Genomic DNA, 15,535 nt, shown 5'->3' with positions numbered 1-15,535 from the left:
CCGCTGTAACCTGAAACATCCTTCCTCACTGTCAACAACTCCACCAACTTTCGTATCATCCGCAAACTTGCTCACCCAACCTTCTAGCCACTCCTCCAGGTCATTTATAAAAATGACAAACAGCAATGGTCCCAAAACAGATCCTTATGGAACGCTGCTAGTAACTGCACTCCAAGATGAACCTTTACCATCAACTACTACCCTCTGTCTTCTTCCAGCCAGCCAATTCCTAATCCAAACCTCTAACTCACCCTCGATGCCACACCTCCGTATTTTTTGCAGTAGCCTACCATGGGGAACCTTATCAAACACCTTACTAAAATCCATATACACCACATCTACCGCTTTACCCTTGTCCACCTCCTTAGTCACCTTCTCAAAGAAGTCAATAAGATTTGTGAGGCACGACCTGCCCTTCACAAAACCTTGCTGACTATCCTTGATCACATTATTCCTATCCAGATGTTCATAAATCCTATCCCTTACAATTCTCTCTTAGACTTTGCCCACAACAGAAGCGACATCCCTATAAACATCCCCTTGACAGATCAAACACAGGTACATATAGGAGAGAAGTGTGTGTGTGTGTGAGAGAGAGAGAGAGAGAGAGAGAGAGAGAGAGAGAGAGAGAGACACACAGACAGAGAGAGAGAGATGATCAGCATGGAACTGCTTCTTTGGATCCCCACCAGCTTCTTTGGGTCCCCACCAGCTTCTTTGGGTTCTCAATTAAAATCTGACCAGCAGCTGCAAACAAAACAGCTAATTGAAACCAAACCAAATGAAACCTTGAACTGCCCACTCCCCTTTCATTGTACAAGTGTTAAAAAAACACTTGAAAGGTTTCTCAAGTACTCATCTTCAGACATATTGAAACCTCTGCCTTTAGGACCCCTTCTGAAAAAAATCGAGGACAACATAACCTTGTTAAAGGAGCAGCATTGTCACAACTGTCATCTTAATGGAATTTTAGTGGTGTCTTTTAATGGTACCACCTTAATGGTAGTTACAGTACGCATTGGTTTTATCATATCTGGAGTATTGTGAATCATTCTGGACACTATACCCTTGGAAAGTAAACGAGGGCAAATAGATTTGGGTTATATTATTGGCCTTGCCATCGAGGCTCACATCCCATGAAAGAATAAAAAATGCATGCCTTAAAGGTGTGGCACAGATTCAGAAGAACATTGCCAGGCTTCTGAGGGTTACATTACAAGGAAAAATTGGATAAACTAGGCTTGTATTTCAATGAATATGAAAGATTAAGGATCATATGATTGAGTCTTTCAGGATTTTTAAAGGAATTGATAGTCTGGATAGAAATGTTACCAGCTGGTAGAGGAATCTAACATATTAAAACTCAGAGTCAGGCAATTCAGTAATAATGTTAAGAAACACTTGACAAAAAGGCCACCACCTATAGTTTTTGTATGAGCAAGGGACATCTTGAAGACTGTGAGCCTGTCTTCACCAAAGATCAGGTCGATTATCACACTATAATTAAAATGAGAGTGAGACATATCATGGGAAGAACATGTTAAGAGAGGAAACGTATTATGTTTAACTTATTTAAAAACATATACATCCCCATTTCTGAATGAATTGAAAGTCTGGTTGGGACATCTAGTCGGCATGGACACGTTGGACTGAAGGGTCTGTTTCCGTGCTGTACATCTCTATGACTCTATGACTTGAATCCGAGATTAATATAATAAAATGCACAGGAGGAAACATCAGAGTGCTGGGAAATGCAAGGGCTGTTGCCAGGTGGTTCTGAGAGAGATGGAGAAATGAAATGTCATACACACCCATGTTGCTCTCAATAAATTACTAACATGATTTTTATACTAAATCCAGGCTTCAAGGCTGATACGTGTAAAAATCACTATCAACTGTCACCTCTCTCCAGGCAATACTGCATATAAAAGCCAGTAATAACCTTCTTACTTGTAGGAAAAAAAAGTCCTTCCTTTCTCTCCACCCATTAAAACCTGCAGAAAATGGTTTCACGACTTAGGACAGTCTTGTGAATCATTTCCCATTTCCTTAGTTTACATCCAAATCTGCCAGAGCTTAAATGTAACCTCTTATTAAAATGCTTCATGCTTCAAATATGTCTCTGTATCCTCATTGCAAGTGCCAGTTGGAAAGTTATCAGGCTGCACATCCTGACCTAACTCGTTAGCAGTCTGCCAAATTAAAATAAAGCACTGGTGTTAAAAAAGCGCAGCTCTCAAAAGATTGTCTTCAGGTGAGTGTGTTGTTCATTTCCCCCATCCAAATCCTACTCCCAATTTAGTTTTCCAATGAGCTTTTTGCTGATATGTGGTATGACAAATAAAAATGGATTTTAAGTCTTCTATTATGTCATGGGTCTTATATTTTGTGATTGTACCTTGCCAAAGTACTTACTAGGAACACCAGACACTAGGCGTAATGGTCGTAGGACTCTGAATGCTCTTAGAGCTTTGACATCAAATCCAGCAGCTTTACCTCCAATTGGGTTAATTCCCTCTGCTTTGGTTGCTTGTTCTAAAATAGCACTAAAAAGCCTACAAGAGAAAGGAAGAAAAACATTGATTATACTTCATCAAAGGCATAGCCACATAACCTGTACAGTCCACTTTGCCAAGACAGTTTCCTTTTACACTATGATTAACTCATGTCATTTCACCAGCTGCAGTAAGAAAGACAAGTGCAATTTGTTGAAATGCTTTCTTATAGTTTCACAACATCCCAAAGCACTCACCAATGAAGTATTTTTTGAAGTGTAGTCACTGTTGCAATGTAAGAAAGATGGCAGCCGACTTATCCTCAAAGAAATCCCACAATGAGCAATGAGATAATGCTTGGATGTCTTATTTTAGTGATTTTACTGAAGGATAACATTTGGCCAAAACATTAAGATGAATTCCCCTGCTATCCTTTAAGCAGTGTTTGGATATTTTATGTTCAATAAAGGGCCATTGAACGTCTGGTTTAATGCCTAAAAGATAGCAACTCCTCAGTATTAGAACATCAGCTGGGTTCTGATCAATTTTTTGCAATGGGACTTGAATCTTCTAATTCAGAGGCTGAGTTGCCACTGTTGAGCCATGGCCAAAAATATAAATAAAGCTAATTTTTACATTTAAAATTCACATCTCCAGTGAATTATTATAATTTAATCTTGCTACAGGGACCTATTAGACAGAGATATTAATGGGATTGATGAAAAATCAAATATATCTAAAACCACTTTGTACTTCATGTATATCCAAGCAAAGTAAAATCCAAATGGATACCTAGTCATTTCCTGTGACAAATCAAATAACACAAGAAAAATTCCAAAAAATTATATAGTAGTAACTAAGACTTCAGAGAATAGAGATCATATCAAACAAAATCTGGTCAAACTGGCCAAAAGAATAATGAAGATGAGGCTGGTATATAGATATGATGAACTATTTTCGAGGAGAAAGTGAGGACTTCAGATGCTGGAGATCAGAGCTGAAAATGTGTTGCTGGAAAAGCGTAGCAGGTCAGGTAGCATCCAAGGAGCAGGAGAATCGACATTTCGGGCATGAGCCTGAAAGTTTCCTGAAGAAGGGCTCATGCCCGAAACATTGATTCTCCTGCTCCTTGGATGCTGCCTGACCTGCTGCGCTTTTCCAGCAACACATGATGAACTATTTTGCCAATATTAAGAATCAGAGGAACATTATTAAATTAATAGGACTGCTGAGGAATTCTTCTGGGTAGATTTTCGTATAATTCCAAGATAAAGATAAGCTATTACACAGACTAAGACAGATGCACAAAACTGAGCTATCAGAGAATCACATCAAGGTTTCTGGAAAAGGAAGCTGTAGTTCTCTGATATGAATGAGTTTTTTTGAGGACGTTATATAATTGATGGATAAAGAAAACCTGGTGTGGAAAGTTTCTAGCACTTCTTAGCATCTAATACAATCAGCATGCCTACTTGGTGTTATTTTCTTTTCTTAGACATAAACATACCAATGACATACAAAACCTGGTGAAAATTGTGGTCTCTTTATTTGAAGGTAAGATTAACTACAGAAAGTAATTGCTCGGAGTTACGTATAGTACAACTTACAACTTCAGATTGCCCAACAAGTCATGGAATTAAAGTATCATCAACCTCGATAGAATATAGTTTTTGACAGTAGTTTAAGGCAGAGCTCTTAAAGGTACATTCATATCACTACACAGCATCATCCTTTTTTCTAACCAAAACTTTACACTTAAAGAATGACAAAACATGACAAAATAAAATAATATTGTGTCTAGTTGTATTTTAACATACAGCAATAAACTCAAGTCTCAAAAATATATTGGCAGTTCACTTATCATAAGAGCACAATTAATAGGATCAGAAGTAGGCCGTATGGTTGGTCAAGCCTGCTTCTCCATTCAATCGGATCAGGAATGATCCAGCATTCTTCACTTGCACTACCCTGCATTTTCCCCATAATCCTTGATTCCCCTAACAATCTTAAATATTCATTAGGACTATGCCCCCACACTTCTCTATGACAAGGAGTTCCAGACCCACATCCATCTGAGAGAAGAGGCTCTTCCTCATCTCGATCTTAAATTGGTGACCCGCTCTAATGGGAGGCTATTACCTACTTGTATTATCACTGGATTGATAATTCAAAGACCCAGGTGATGTTCTGGGGCCTTGGGTTCAAATCCTGCCACGGCAGATGGCGGTTTGTGAATTCAATAAAAATCTGCATTATGAGTCTAATGATGACCATGAATCCATTGCTAATTTCTCCTATCTGGTTCACTAATATCCTTTAAGGAAGGAAACTGCAATCCTTACCTGCTCTACATATGACTCCAGATCTACAGCAATGTGGTTGACTCATAACTGCCCTCTGGGCAATTCGAGATAGGCAATAATTGCTGGCCTAGCTAAGGACACCCTGAAACCATGAATGAATTTTTAAAACTTCTGACATGTCCTGTGGTCCTATGTTTCAATTAGATCAATTAGTGAGGAATGCTTTCATTCATCTAAATTCCAGTGAGTAGAGTCACAATCAGTTTTGCCTTTGCTCATAAGACTATCCTTCCATACCAGGGATCATCCTACTGAAACTTCTCTGAGCTGACTCCAATCAAATTATATCAGTTGCAGAGAGACTTACCTATTCCTATACTCCAACCCCTTGAAAGAAGGGCCAACAATCCATTAGCATTCCTGATTACCCTCTGCACCTGTGTTTGATATACATGTACTCCCCTGTACCTTTGTATTGCAGCTTTCTGCAGTTTCTCTGCAAATAAAAAAATCTGTTCGTTTGAGCTCCCTTTGAAAATGAACAACTTCACAATCTCCTACATTACAATCCATTTGCCAGCTTTTTGCCCATTTACTTTACTTACCAATATTTCTCTGTGAACTGTTTGCAACCTTCTCACAACATACCTTTCCACATATTTTTGTGTCATCTATAAATTTGGCTAGAGTACATTCCTCCAAGTCATTAGTATATATTGTAAAAAGTTCCAGTTCCATCTCCATGGAACCCCACTGGCCATCAGTCACCAATCTGAAAAAGAACCCACTATCCCCACTTACTGTTTCCTGTCCACTGCCAGTTCTCTATTCTTGCCAATATGTTATGTCTACCACTGTGGGCTCTTATCTTATGACTTAGTCTTTTGTGAGGTACTTTGCCAAATGCCTTCTGAAAGTCCAACTACAACACATCTATTGGTTCACCTCTATCCACTCTGGTTGAGTCTTCCTCATAAAGCTATAATAAATTAGTCAAGCTATGATTTCCTTTACCTGAAGCCATCCTAATGCTATGCAGGAGTTTGTGATTCAGGTACCCACCATATAGGCTTACTCATAGAAAAAGTCAGGAATTGCAGATGATGATACATCTAACTATATAGTTCCTGACCTAGATATTCATCTTCCACTCCATCAGGCCTGCTGTAACCAGATCTTTCTTAGTCAACTCCTTGTAAATGGTGGCAAGACCTTGTGATTGTACTTAACTTTCTAGGCATAGTTTTCCAGGCCTGCAAAGTGGAAAATGACAGCTGCAGCAATGGCATAAAGACTCTTGTAGCTTAGTCTTCTTCTTTCAGTCCAGCACAGTGATTTATAGTTCTAAGCCTTGATATTTTTATATTTATATTAAACCAAAAAGCATGCAAATTATCCTTGACGTTCCTATTGATCTTGCAGTTAGTAATTCCCTCCAGTCTTAGTTATGGTGACTTTTGCTGGAGGGTACTATACATTTTCTGAATTCTCGTTAGATGTGTTTTGCTCATGTTGCAGCTTAGACCATGTTCTAGGTGCAATGAGATTATTTGGTTGTGTTGGGTCACCCACAGAGGTGCGAAAAGACTGGAGGATAGTTATTACGGTTCTACTTTTCAAAAAGGGTCTTCGAGATAAACCAGGAAATTAAAGTCAAATGACTCTAATGTCAGTGATCAGGAAACACTTGAGAAAAGTCTAATGACAGAATTAATTTCCAACTGGAGAGGCAAGGTTTGATCAGGGATAGTAGTATGCCTTTGTCAGAGAGAGATTATCCCTAACAAATTTGGTTGAATGTTTTGAGGCAGTGACCAGATGTGTAGATGAGGGTAGTGCAGTTGATGTAGTTTATACAAATTTCAGCAAAACCTTTGACAAGGTCCTACATGACAGACTGATAAAGAAGGAAAATGCACATAGGATCCAGGGTAATTTGGCAAACTGGATCCAAAATTGGCTTCGTAGCAGGAGACAAAGGATGGTTGTGAAAGATTGTTTGTGTGACTGGAGGCCACGGTCCAGTGGTGCACCATTCAGAGGTCAATGCTGGATCCGTTATATTTTGTGAGAGATATGTATATAAAACTATATACACAAAAATGTATATGGAGGGGACAGAGATGATAAGTAAGTTTGTGAATGAGTCAAAAACTGGTTAGGTGATTGACAGTGAGAAGAAGGTCATAGATTACAGGAGGATATAGATGGATTGGTCAGATGGCAGATCAATAACACAAGAGGACTCAATGAATGACAGGACACTAAGAATCTCAGAGGAACAGCAGGATCTTAGGTGCTTGTCAACAGATCCCTGAACATAGAGTGAATAAAAAGGCAAAGGGAACATTTGCTTTTATCAGTTGGGGCATAGATTGTAAAAGCAGGAAAGTCATGTTGGAGCTGTAGAGGACTCCAGTGAAACCACAGCCATAGCACTCTGTGCCATTATGATCACAGCTCGATAGGAATAATGTGATTGCGCTGGATGAGATTCAGAGGAGGTTCCAGGATGTTGTCTGGGATGAGGCAGCTTAACAATGAAGAAAAGCTGGATAAACTTGGGCTGTTTTCTTTGGAGCAGGGAAGGCTAAGAGAGGATCTGATTGAGGTGTGTTAGATTATGAGGAGCACGGACAACATGGATAAGAAGCAGCTGATCCCTTCATTTGAAGGGTCAATAACAAGGATCATAATTTTAAGGTGAAAGGCTGGAGGTTGAGGGGATTAGAAAATAAAATATGTTTCCACACAGTGGGTGGTGGGAATCTGGAATGCACTGTCTGTGAGGGTAGTTGAGATAGGAAAATTCACAATCTTTAAAAAAAACTTTTGATGAGCACTTGGATTGTGCTCACATTCAAGGCTATGGACCAGCTGCTGGAAAGTGGAACTATTTTAGATTTAGAGTTGTACATTTTTGTTGATGCAAACCTGATTGACTGAAGGGCTTCTTGTATACAATATGACTATGATGATAAGCTGCAATGAGTACAACAAAAACTTAAATAATTGAGATTGATCTGGATGGGAAGGGATTTGGAGCACATCAGACACTCTTTTTTGATTGAATGTGTTGGTCACTCAGTTGGTATTGCACATTCAACAAGTTGGTGCACACATTAGTGTGGGACACTCCTGAATTGCAAATGTTTATTCAGGTGCAAAGCAGCTTTTTAAAGATTAAATGGATACTGGAGATGCTGGTCTTTTGGTGAATATCCACTGAGTGGTAAGATAGGACTAGAATTGGATGCGAGGGATGCTGTTGGGAGGAGAGTGGTGTTAGATAGCAAATGAGGCACGTTGTGGCACAAAAGTTTCAAAGAACCCCAATGTAACTGACATTTAGCCAAAACAGCATAATGTTCAGTTCTTTCCAACATCCCTACCACTTGCCTTCCTACCTATTTTGTGTTAGCCACAAATTTGGCAATAGCACATTACTTCCTTCAACCAAATCGTTAATATATATTGGAAAGAATTGTGAGCCCATTCACTGATCCCTGTCTCAAAATGTAAGTTGATGTACTGAAAATGACCCCTTTCTCCTCAATTTCTGCCTTCTATTTGGTAATTGATCCCTTCAGCCATGCCAGAATACTATACTTAACACCATGGCCTCTTATCTCAGTCAACAGTCTTAAGTGCTGTATCACACTGAATACCTTTCAGAAATCCTAACACACTATATTTACTGGTTCCCCTTTATCTCTCTTGCTTGTTATCGCCTCAAAAAATTTGAATCCATTTGTCAGGCATGACTTCCCCTTTATCTACTTGAATCTACTTGATTATATTATGCATTTCAAATGCTGTCATTTCCTGTAAAATAGACTCTAACAGTTTCCCAATTATAGATTTGTGCTATTTGGCCTATGTTATCTTTTTTTTTAATTAAAAAAAAACCCTTCCATAGCAAATAAGGGTGTTACACTGGTTATTTTCCAATCCTTTGGGAATTTTCCAGAATGCAGGAATTCTTGGAAAATTGCTACCTGTGCATCCATTGTCTCTGTAGCTCCTTCCTTCAAAATCTTTAAAGTCAAGCCTTTAGGACCTAAAGGATTTTAGGCCTTTAGTCTGATTAGTTTTCTGAGTACTTATTTTTTCCCCACCTTTGGTCCTTTGATTTGCTATTTTTGGAATGCTGTCAGTGCCCTTTACCATAAAGACTCATGGAATATATTTGATCAACTCATTATTATTTTTCCAGCCGCATTCTTTAAGGGCCCATGTACATTAAACTTTATTTTCCTTTTCATAAAATAAAAAAAATCATGCTATCTGACTTGACATTACATGGAAATTACCTTCAATGTTTATTTTCTCCCTTTACTATTTTTTACTCATCTTTTATTGGTTTGTGAAATAAAGATGTTTGAAAGATGTTCCAAGAATAGAAAACCTGAGTTATGTGGAAAGATTGAATAGGTTGGGTTTATTGTATACGAGTTATGAAGTGTTAATACTTGATTGAAAGCAAAAAGCATCACCCATAGTGATAATGCCATGGGGTCCAGGATATTGGTCAGGCCACTGTTGGAATATTGTGTGCAGCTCTGGCCTCCTTCCTATCGGAAAGACGTTGTGAAACTTGAAAGGGTTCAGAAAAGATTTGCCAGGGTTGGAGAATTTGAGCTATGGGGAGAGGCTGAACAGGCTGGGGCTGTTTTCCCTGGAGTGTTGGAGGCTGAGGGGTGACATTATAGAGGTCTACAAAATTATGAGGGGCATGGATAGGATAAATAGGCAAAGTCTTTTCCCTGGGGTGAGAGTGTCCAGAACTAAAGGGCATAGGTTTATGGTGAGAGGGGAAAGATATAAAAGGGACCTAAGGGGCAACGTTTTCACGCAAAGGATGATACGTGTATGGAATGAGCTGCCAGAGGAAATGGTGGAGGCTGGTACAATTGCAACATTTAAAAGGCATTTGGATGGGTATACAAATAGGAAGAGTTTGGAGGGATATGGGCCAGGTGCTGGCAGGTGGGACTAGATTGGGTTGGGATATCTGTTCGGCATGAATGGGTTGGTCCAAAGGGTCTGTTTCCATGCTGTACATCTCTATGACAACAGTATATCTTCTTGAGTGATGCAGATGGTTCAGTTGCTGCCTCTCTGCTTACACATGTTCTCGAACATTGTTGCCATTGCAATCTGAACTTTTTAAAAGCAGTGGAAATCATGTGAGCTAAATCACAATGTTGTGATGAACATATTTACAATTGAATTGTCTACAATTGAATCAAGTCAGATTACTACATGCCACAGTGAATAACTTCATGTCCAAATTCACGTCTACTATTAGGGCTGAGGTGTTGAGGAATGAAAGCCAAATGAAATGTCCAAGCTCCCTCCACTTTCCAAAGAATTTCCAACAATGATAAAGGATGTCATATCAATCAATAATTAATCTCCTAGTAACATATGACCAAAGATGCATTGTTTATATATATATATATGAAGATCAAGTTAGGATTTCAGATTTCGAATGGACCAAGGTGGGTGCTGGTTACTTCTCTGAAGGGTTTTCTTTAAAAAAAAGGTCAGAAAGTCAACCCAAGAAAGAGCATGTGACTGTGAACACCTGCGGTCTTAATGGAAAATCACTTATATTATTGCGTTTATGACAGTTAGTACAAACATTTAAGGTTATTAGCTTAACCTGTTCTGTTGTTAAAGAAAATTCTGTAGCTCATGTGAATGTGCTTCAGTGACTTACTGCATATTAACTATAACTTAAAAAATAATCTGTCATTTTAGGATCTGAATTAGCAAGAAGTACTGGGATCATAACATATGACTGCAGAAGTGAACAAACTGTCCTTAGTAATTCAATGACAGAGGACGGAAGATAGCGCAAGATAACAAGAAATTGTAATGGTAAGGCATACTACTATCAAAAGGATTTTCAAGTGTAATGAGAATGGAATTCCACTGTCACAATTTGGAGATCTGTTGCCGAAAACACCGCAGAAGATGTTTCAAAGAAGAAACAAACAATGTTCAAAGATCTAAGGTACTCTTAAAAAGTCATTTGTTTGTAAACAGATCGCACAAACAGCTACAAAAAAATTAATGTGTGTTACTAAACTCCATCATAATAAAAACAAATGATTGAAGTCCATTACGTTCAGTTCTGCAGACATCAGACCCATCAGGAAGCCAATTTAGGTCAGTTTTCTTTTAGCCAATAACTACTATTCTTTTAAATCAGAAAAGGACACGATTTTGGAGAGAATGGTGGTACACTAGACAGTCTGAATTTAAGAATTCAAAGGCTTGGGGATTGATGAGACAGTGAGATATTGTTTATGGTCTGAAAGAGTTAATATTTGATTCAGTGTAATATGTCATGGGGACTTCAACAAAGTTACAAAGGAGCTAGCTTATGATTTAATGTCATTATTTGGACTCTAAAATGGGAAAAATAAACTATGCCTTGGTTTACGTTTGATTTCAATTTCTATGTTGTGCATGTTAAGGTGAGATTTAGGTTCAGTTTCATTTCTGAGTTCTGCAATTAATGTCAGTTTGATTGGAATTTAACTGGAAATCGAGCCTTTTAAATGCATTGAGGTAAATAGTTCAGTGAGTTAGAAATAATGGTAGACTAAAGAAAAACAATGTACTACCTAGCACAATATGTCAGTAGATAGAGACAGATGCTAGTTGTTTTACAAAGACAGAACCTTCCAGAAGTATCAATCAAGTGAGCTGCTTTGCCCTGGATGGAGTCAAGCTTCTTGAATGTTGTTGGAGCTGCAGTCATCCAGGCAAGTGGGAATCACATTACTGACTTGTGCCTTGCAGATGGTAGACAAGCTCTGGGGAATTAGGTGGTAAGTTGCATACTGCAAGATTCCTAGCCCCTGACCTGCTCTTGTAGCCACAGTATTTGTGTAGCTGGTCCAATTCAGTTTCTGATGAATGGTGATCCACAGCCATTGAATGTCAAGGAGAGATAGTTAGAATCTCTCTTCTGGATATAATCAGTACCAGGAATTTGTGTGGGATGAATGTTACTGACCATACATGAAACATGGAATATATGAAACGAGTGATTTGTCTTATGAGTAAGACTTACAGATTGAACTTGTTTCCACTAGAGCGTGGAAGAGTGAGGATCAACTTCATTGAAGATATTGAGAGTCAGAACGAGGGTCTACTGTTTAAAAATAGTTTATTCTTTTAGGTCAAAAATTGGAGAACAATGAGGCGGCAGCTAGTTGGAATGAATATTTACCTAGGACTTTTTTTTAAAGCATCTGTCATCTGTTCCAAAAATCTGTTCCTTTCTAAATATCTAACTCCAGTTAATTTTTGAAGTGTGCATAGTTTGACACCTTGGTACTGTCCAACAATTTGCAGGCAAGCATACAGTTTGGAATCTCCAAATAGATTTTTAAAATCTTAACTACTCAGTTAATTTCTGTTGTATATTGTATTGAATAACCATCCTTTCAAAATTTATGTCACATTTCACATGCCTTTAAAATTTGTGGAGAAAAGAAATGGTTATCTGCGCATGTTTATAGATTATCCAAACCTTTCTCAGTGTCAATTCTTAAGTGTCTAGTTCTGAAAGTAGGATCTTGCTTCCAGAAGGAAGCCACAATGCCAAGGCTAACTCTTACTATTTTTGGCTGAGTTCAAGGTGTAGTGAAATTTTTGGAGGGTTATTTGCTGCAATCCTTATCAAATTTGCCTCATTCATTAACTTCCCTTTCTGTACAGTGTTTCTCACATCTGATTTTCACCCTATCTTACTGTACACTGCTCCCAAAACATCTTGACATTTAATGGCTATTTGCCAAAAGATTGCTATCCCTTGGGCCCATTCCATTTTTGAAAGGCTGCTGTGTGTCCAGACATATTTTAGCAATCCTGCATTGCCCTTTACTGGCAACATTATGGCACAGCAACCCCAATGTTACTCTGCCCATAGAACCTGGCCAACATGGCTGACAGTCTCTCACAGATGCAACTCAATTCTCTTACTCTAATTGCTGTTTAACCACCATGCCAAAAATTTCACCTGCCCATAGCTACATCTCACCTAAATACCACTCTAAGTCATTGCTACTCTGTCCACAGCACCCATTGGACACCTACAGCTAGTCATTGCCCAATCAATTGGACAAATACAAAAACAAATGTGAGATTTTAGTTACAGAGAAAAAAGGAACTCAAATAAAGAAAAGAGTGGATGAACTTTGCCCTTACAATGCAAACCAGATTTCAGCATCATGACCAAAGATTATTGGCCAAGGGCTTCGGCATTATCGTTCATTGAAATTCCATAGCCTTACACTAGCCTTCTACACTCACTGAGATAGTCTAAGCTCCAATGCAACCAGGTGAAATTGATGATTTTTTTGTCTGCAGCAATACATCCTTGGGCTGTTTAGGATGTTCATCGTGAGATTTTAATGGAGCATCAGATCAGAAAGACTCAGCAGACAAGTAGTTGTGAGAATTCCAAACTTGACTGTCAAATATCAGTGCCTCACAACTGCGAGGAGGATATATAATATGGCGCCAATTTGAATATCACGTGCCATCTTGCCTAAAACAGTCAGCCACCCTGGCTGTCTAATCTGGATCCCACTATAGATGAGGCATCAGCATCAATGGAGCAAAATGTGAACTAGGAGATCGCAAGAACTGCAGATGCTGGAGAGTCAGAGTCGATAAACTGTGGCATTGGAAAAAGCACAGCAGGTCAGGCAGCATCCTAGGAGCAAGAAAGTCAACGTTTCCGGTTTAACCCTGATGCTACCTGGCCTGCTGTGCTTTCTCTAATGTCACATTTTTCAATAAAATGTGAAGTGACAAAATATTCAGGCTGTTACCACACAATTGACGAATTATGGAGACATTCATAATCAGTTCCATTTTACTCAGCTGTAGATGGCACAGAAATAATCTAGAAGGTTTGTTAATGCTATTGACGATCAAGATTGATCTGTACGTGAAACAGTGGTCTACAGGGGGAAAGAAGATACTTTCAATTCTACATTCTGAAGAAAAGAGACCTGAAACTCTTTGGCAGATTCATATCAATAGTAGGAAACGACAGAAACTCAGTTAGTTCTGAACTTGCACTTCATTAATGTTTATGGGTAGCTTTAATGAGGCAGCATCCATCCTTATAAGCCAATGAGGTCCCAGACATGGGTGTTCGCCAAGTCAGGACCCAGCATACTATCAGCACAGATATATCTTGCTTCACTCGACATCTGATGCTAGAAGGTTTGGATTGTAGCCTATCCTAGGTCTATGCCAGCTCAGCGCTTTGAAACCCAAATGATTAGAGGCCCAGGAAACAGGGAAAGAAACTAGTGGGCTACTGAATATTGTATAGTGGCATAATAGTTATGCTACTGGGTGAATAATTCTGAGGTCTGAATTGGTAATCTGGACATGTCAGTCCAAGTCACATCCCAACAATTGGAGAATTTAAATTCCATTAGTTGACTAAATTTGTGGAATTTTAAGGGAATGATAGCTTCCTGGTGATGTTAGATGACTAGTAATCCAGAGAATGCACTTATAAACTTAAATCATGAATGCAAATCCCATCGTGGAAACTGAGTAATTTAAATTTACTGATTCAACTAAATCTCAGTGTAAAAATACCAATGTAATTGCAGCCAATTAATTATCTGCTTTCTGAAAGGAAACTAATTGGATGCTTAACAAAAGTTTTGGTATGGACAAATTAGGGCAGGACTTATACACTTAATAGTAAGGTCCTGGGGAGTGGTGCCGAATAAAGAGACCTTGGCGTGCACGTTCATGGTTCTTTGAAAGTGGAGTCGCAGGTAAACAGGGTTGTGAAGAAGGCATTTGGTACGCTTGCCTTCATTGGTCATTGCATTCAGTAGAGGACTTGGGTAGTCATGTTGCAGCTGTATAGGACATTGGTTAGGCCACTTTTGGAATACTGTGTTCAATTCTGGTCTCTCTGCTACAGGAAGGATGTTGTGAAACTTCAAAAGGGTTTAGAAAAGACATACAAAGCTGTCATGAAACTTCAAAAGGGTTCAGAAAAGACTTACAGGGATGTTGCCAGGATTGGATGGCTTCAGCTATAGGAAGAGGTTGAATAGGCCAGGGCTGTTTTCCCTAGATCGTTGGAAGCTGAGAGGTGAACTTATAGAAGTTTATAAAAGGGGCATAGATAGGGAGAATAATTCAAGTCTCCAGGGTAGGGGGATCCAATAGTAGAGGGTGTAGGTTGCGAGAGGGGAAAATTTTAAAAGGGACCTAACCGAGAACTTTTTCATGCAGAGGGTGGTGCATGCATAGAATGAATTGCCAGAGGAAGTGGAGGACTGAACTGGAGCAGTTCATTTTCCGCCCACAACTTTCATCCCACCCTCAGTTTAATTTGGTTCAACTCAGACACTTCCCTTCCCTTTCTTGACCTCTCCATTTCCATCTCCAGCAACAGTCTCTAGACAGATGTTTAATACAAACCCATAGACTCCCATAACTATCTGGACTATACCTCCTCTAACCCAGCATCCTGCAAGAAGTCCATCCTGTTCTCCCAATTCCTCCACTTCCGCCACATCTGCTAGGATGAGGAGACATTCCACTCCCAAGCATCCCTGATGTCCACCTATTTCGAACAATGTACTTTCCCCCCACCCTGACATCCAAACAGCCCTTCAATGCACCACCTTCATTCCACGTTCCACTGTTCTAAACCCCCCCCCCCCCCCC

The 15,535-nt window shown here is 39.2% G+C and overlaps 1 protein-coding gene across 1 annotated transcript in view; it reads right to left on the bottom strand.

Moving 5' to 3' along the window:
- The window catches only part of cacna1c (calcium channel, voltage-dependent, L type, alpha 1C subunit), an 890,104-nt gene that overhangs the window by 669,033 nt on the left and 205,536 nt on the right, over positions 1-15,535 (bottom strand). Inside the window, exon 5 of the mRNA XM_043708872.1 lies at positions 2,416-2,555. Within this exon, the coding sequence (XP_043564807.1) occupies positions 2,416-2,555 (140 nt within the window). The remainder of the gene's footprint in view (positions 1-2,415; positions 2,556-15,535) is intronic.

The sequence above is a fragment of the Chiloscyllium plagiosum genome, chromosome 19, assembly GCF_004010195.1.
Source record: "Chiloscyllium plagiosum isolate BGI_BamShark_2017 chromosome 19, ASM401019v2, whole genome shotgun sequence".
NCBI lineage: Eukaryota > Metazoa > Chordata > Chondrichthyes > Orectolobiformes > Hemiscylliidae > Chiloscyllium > Chiloscyllium plagiosum.
This window is presented reverse-complemented; position numbering and strand designations above follow the sequence as displayed.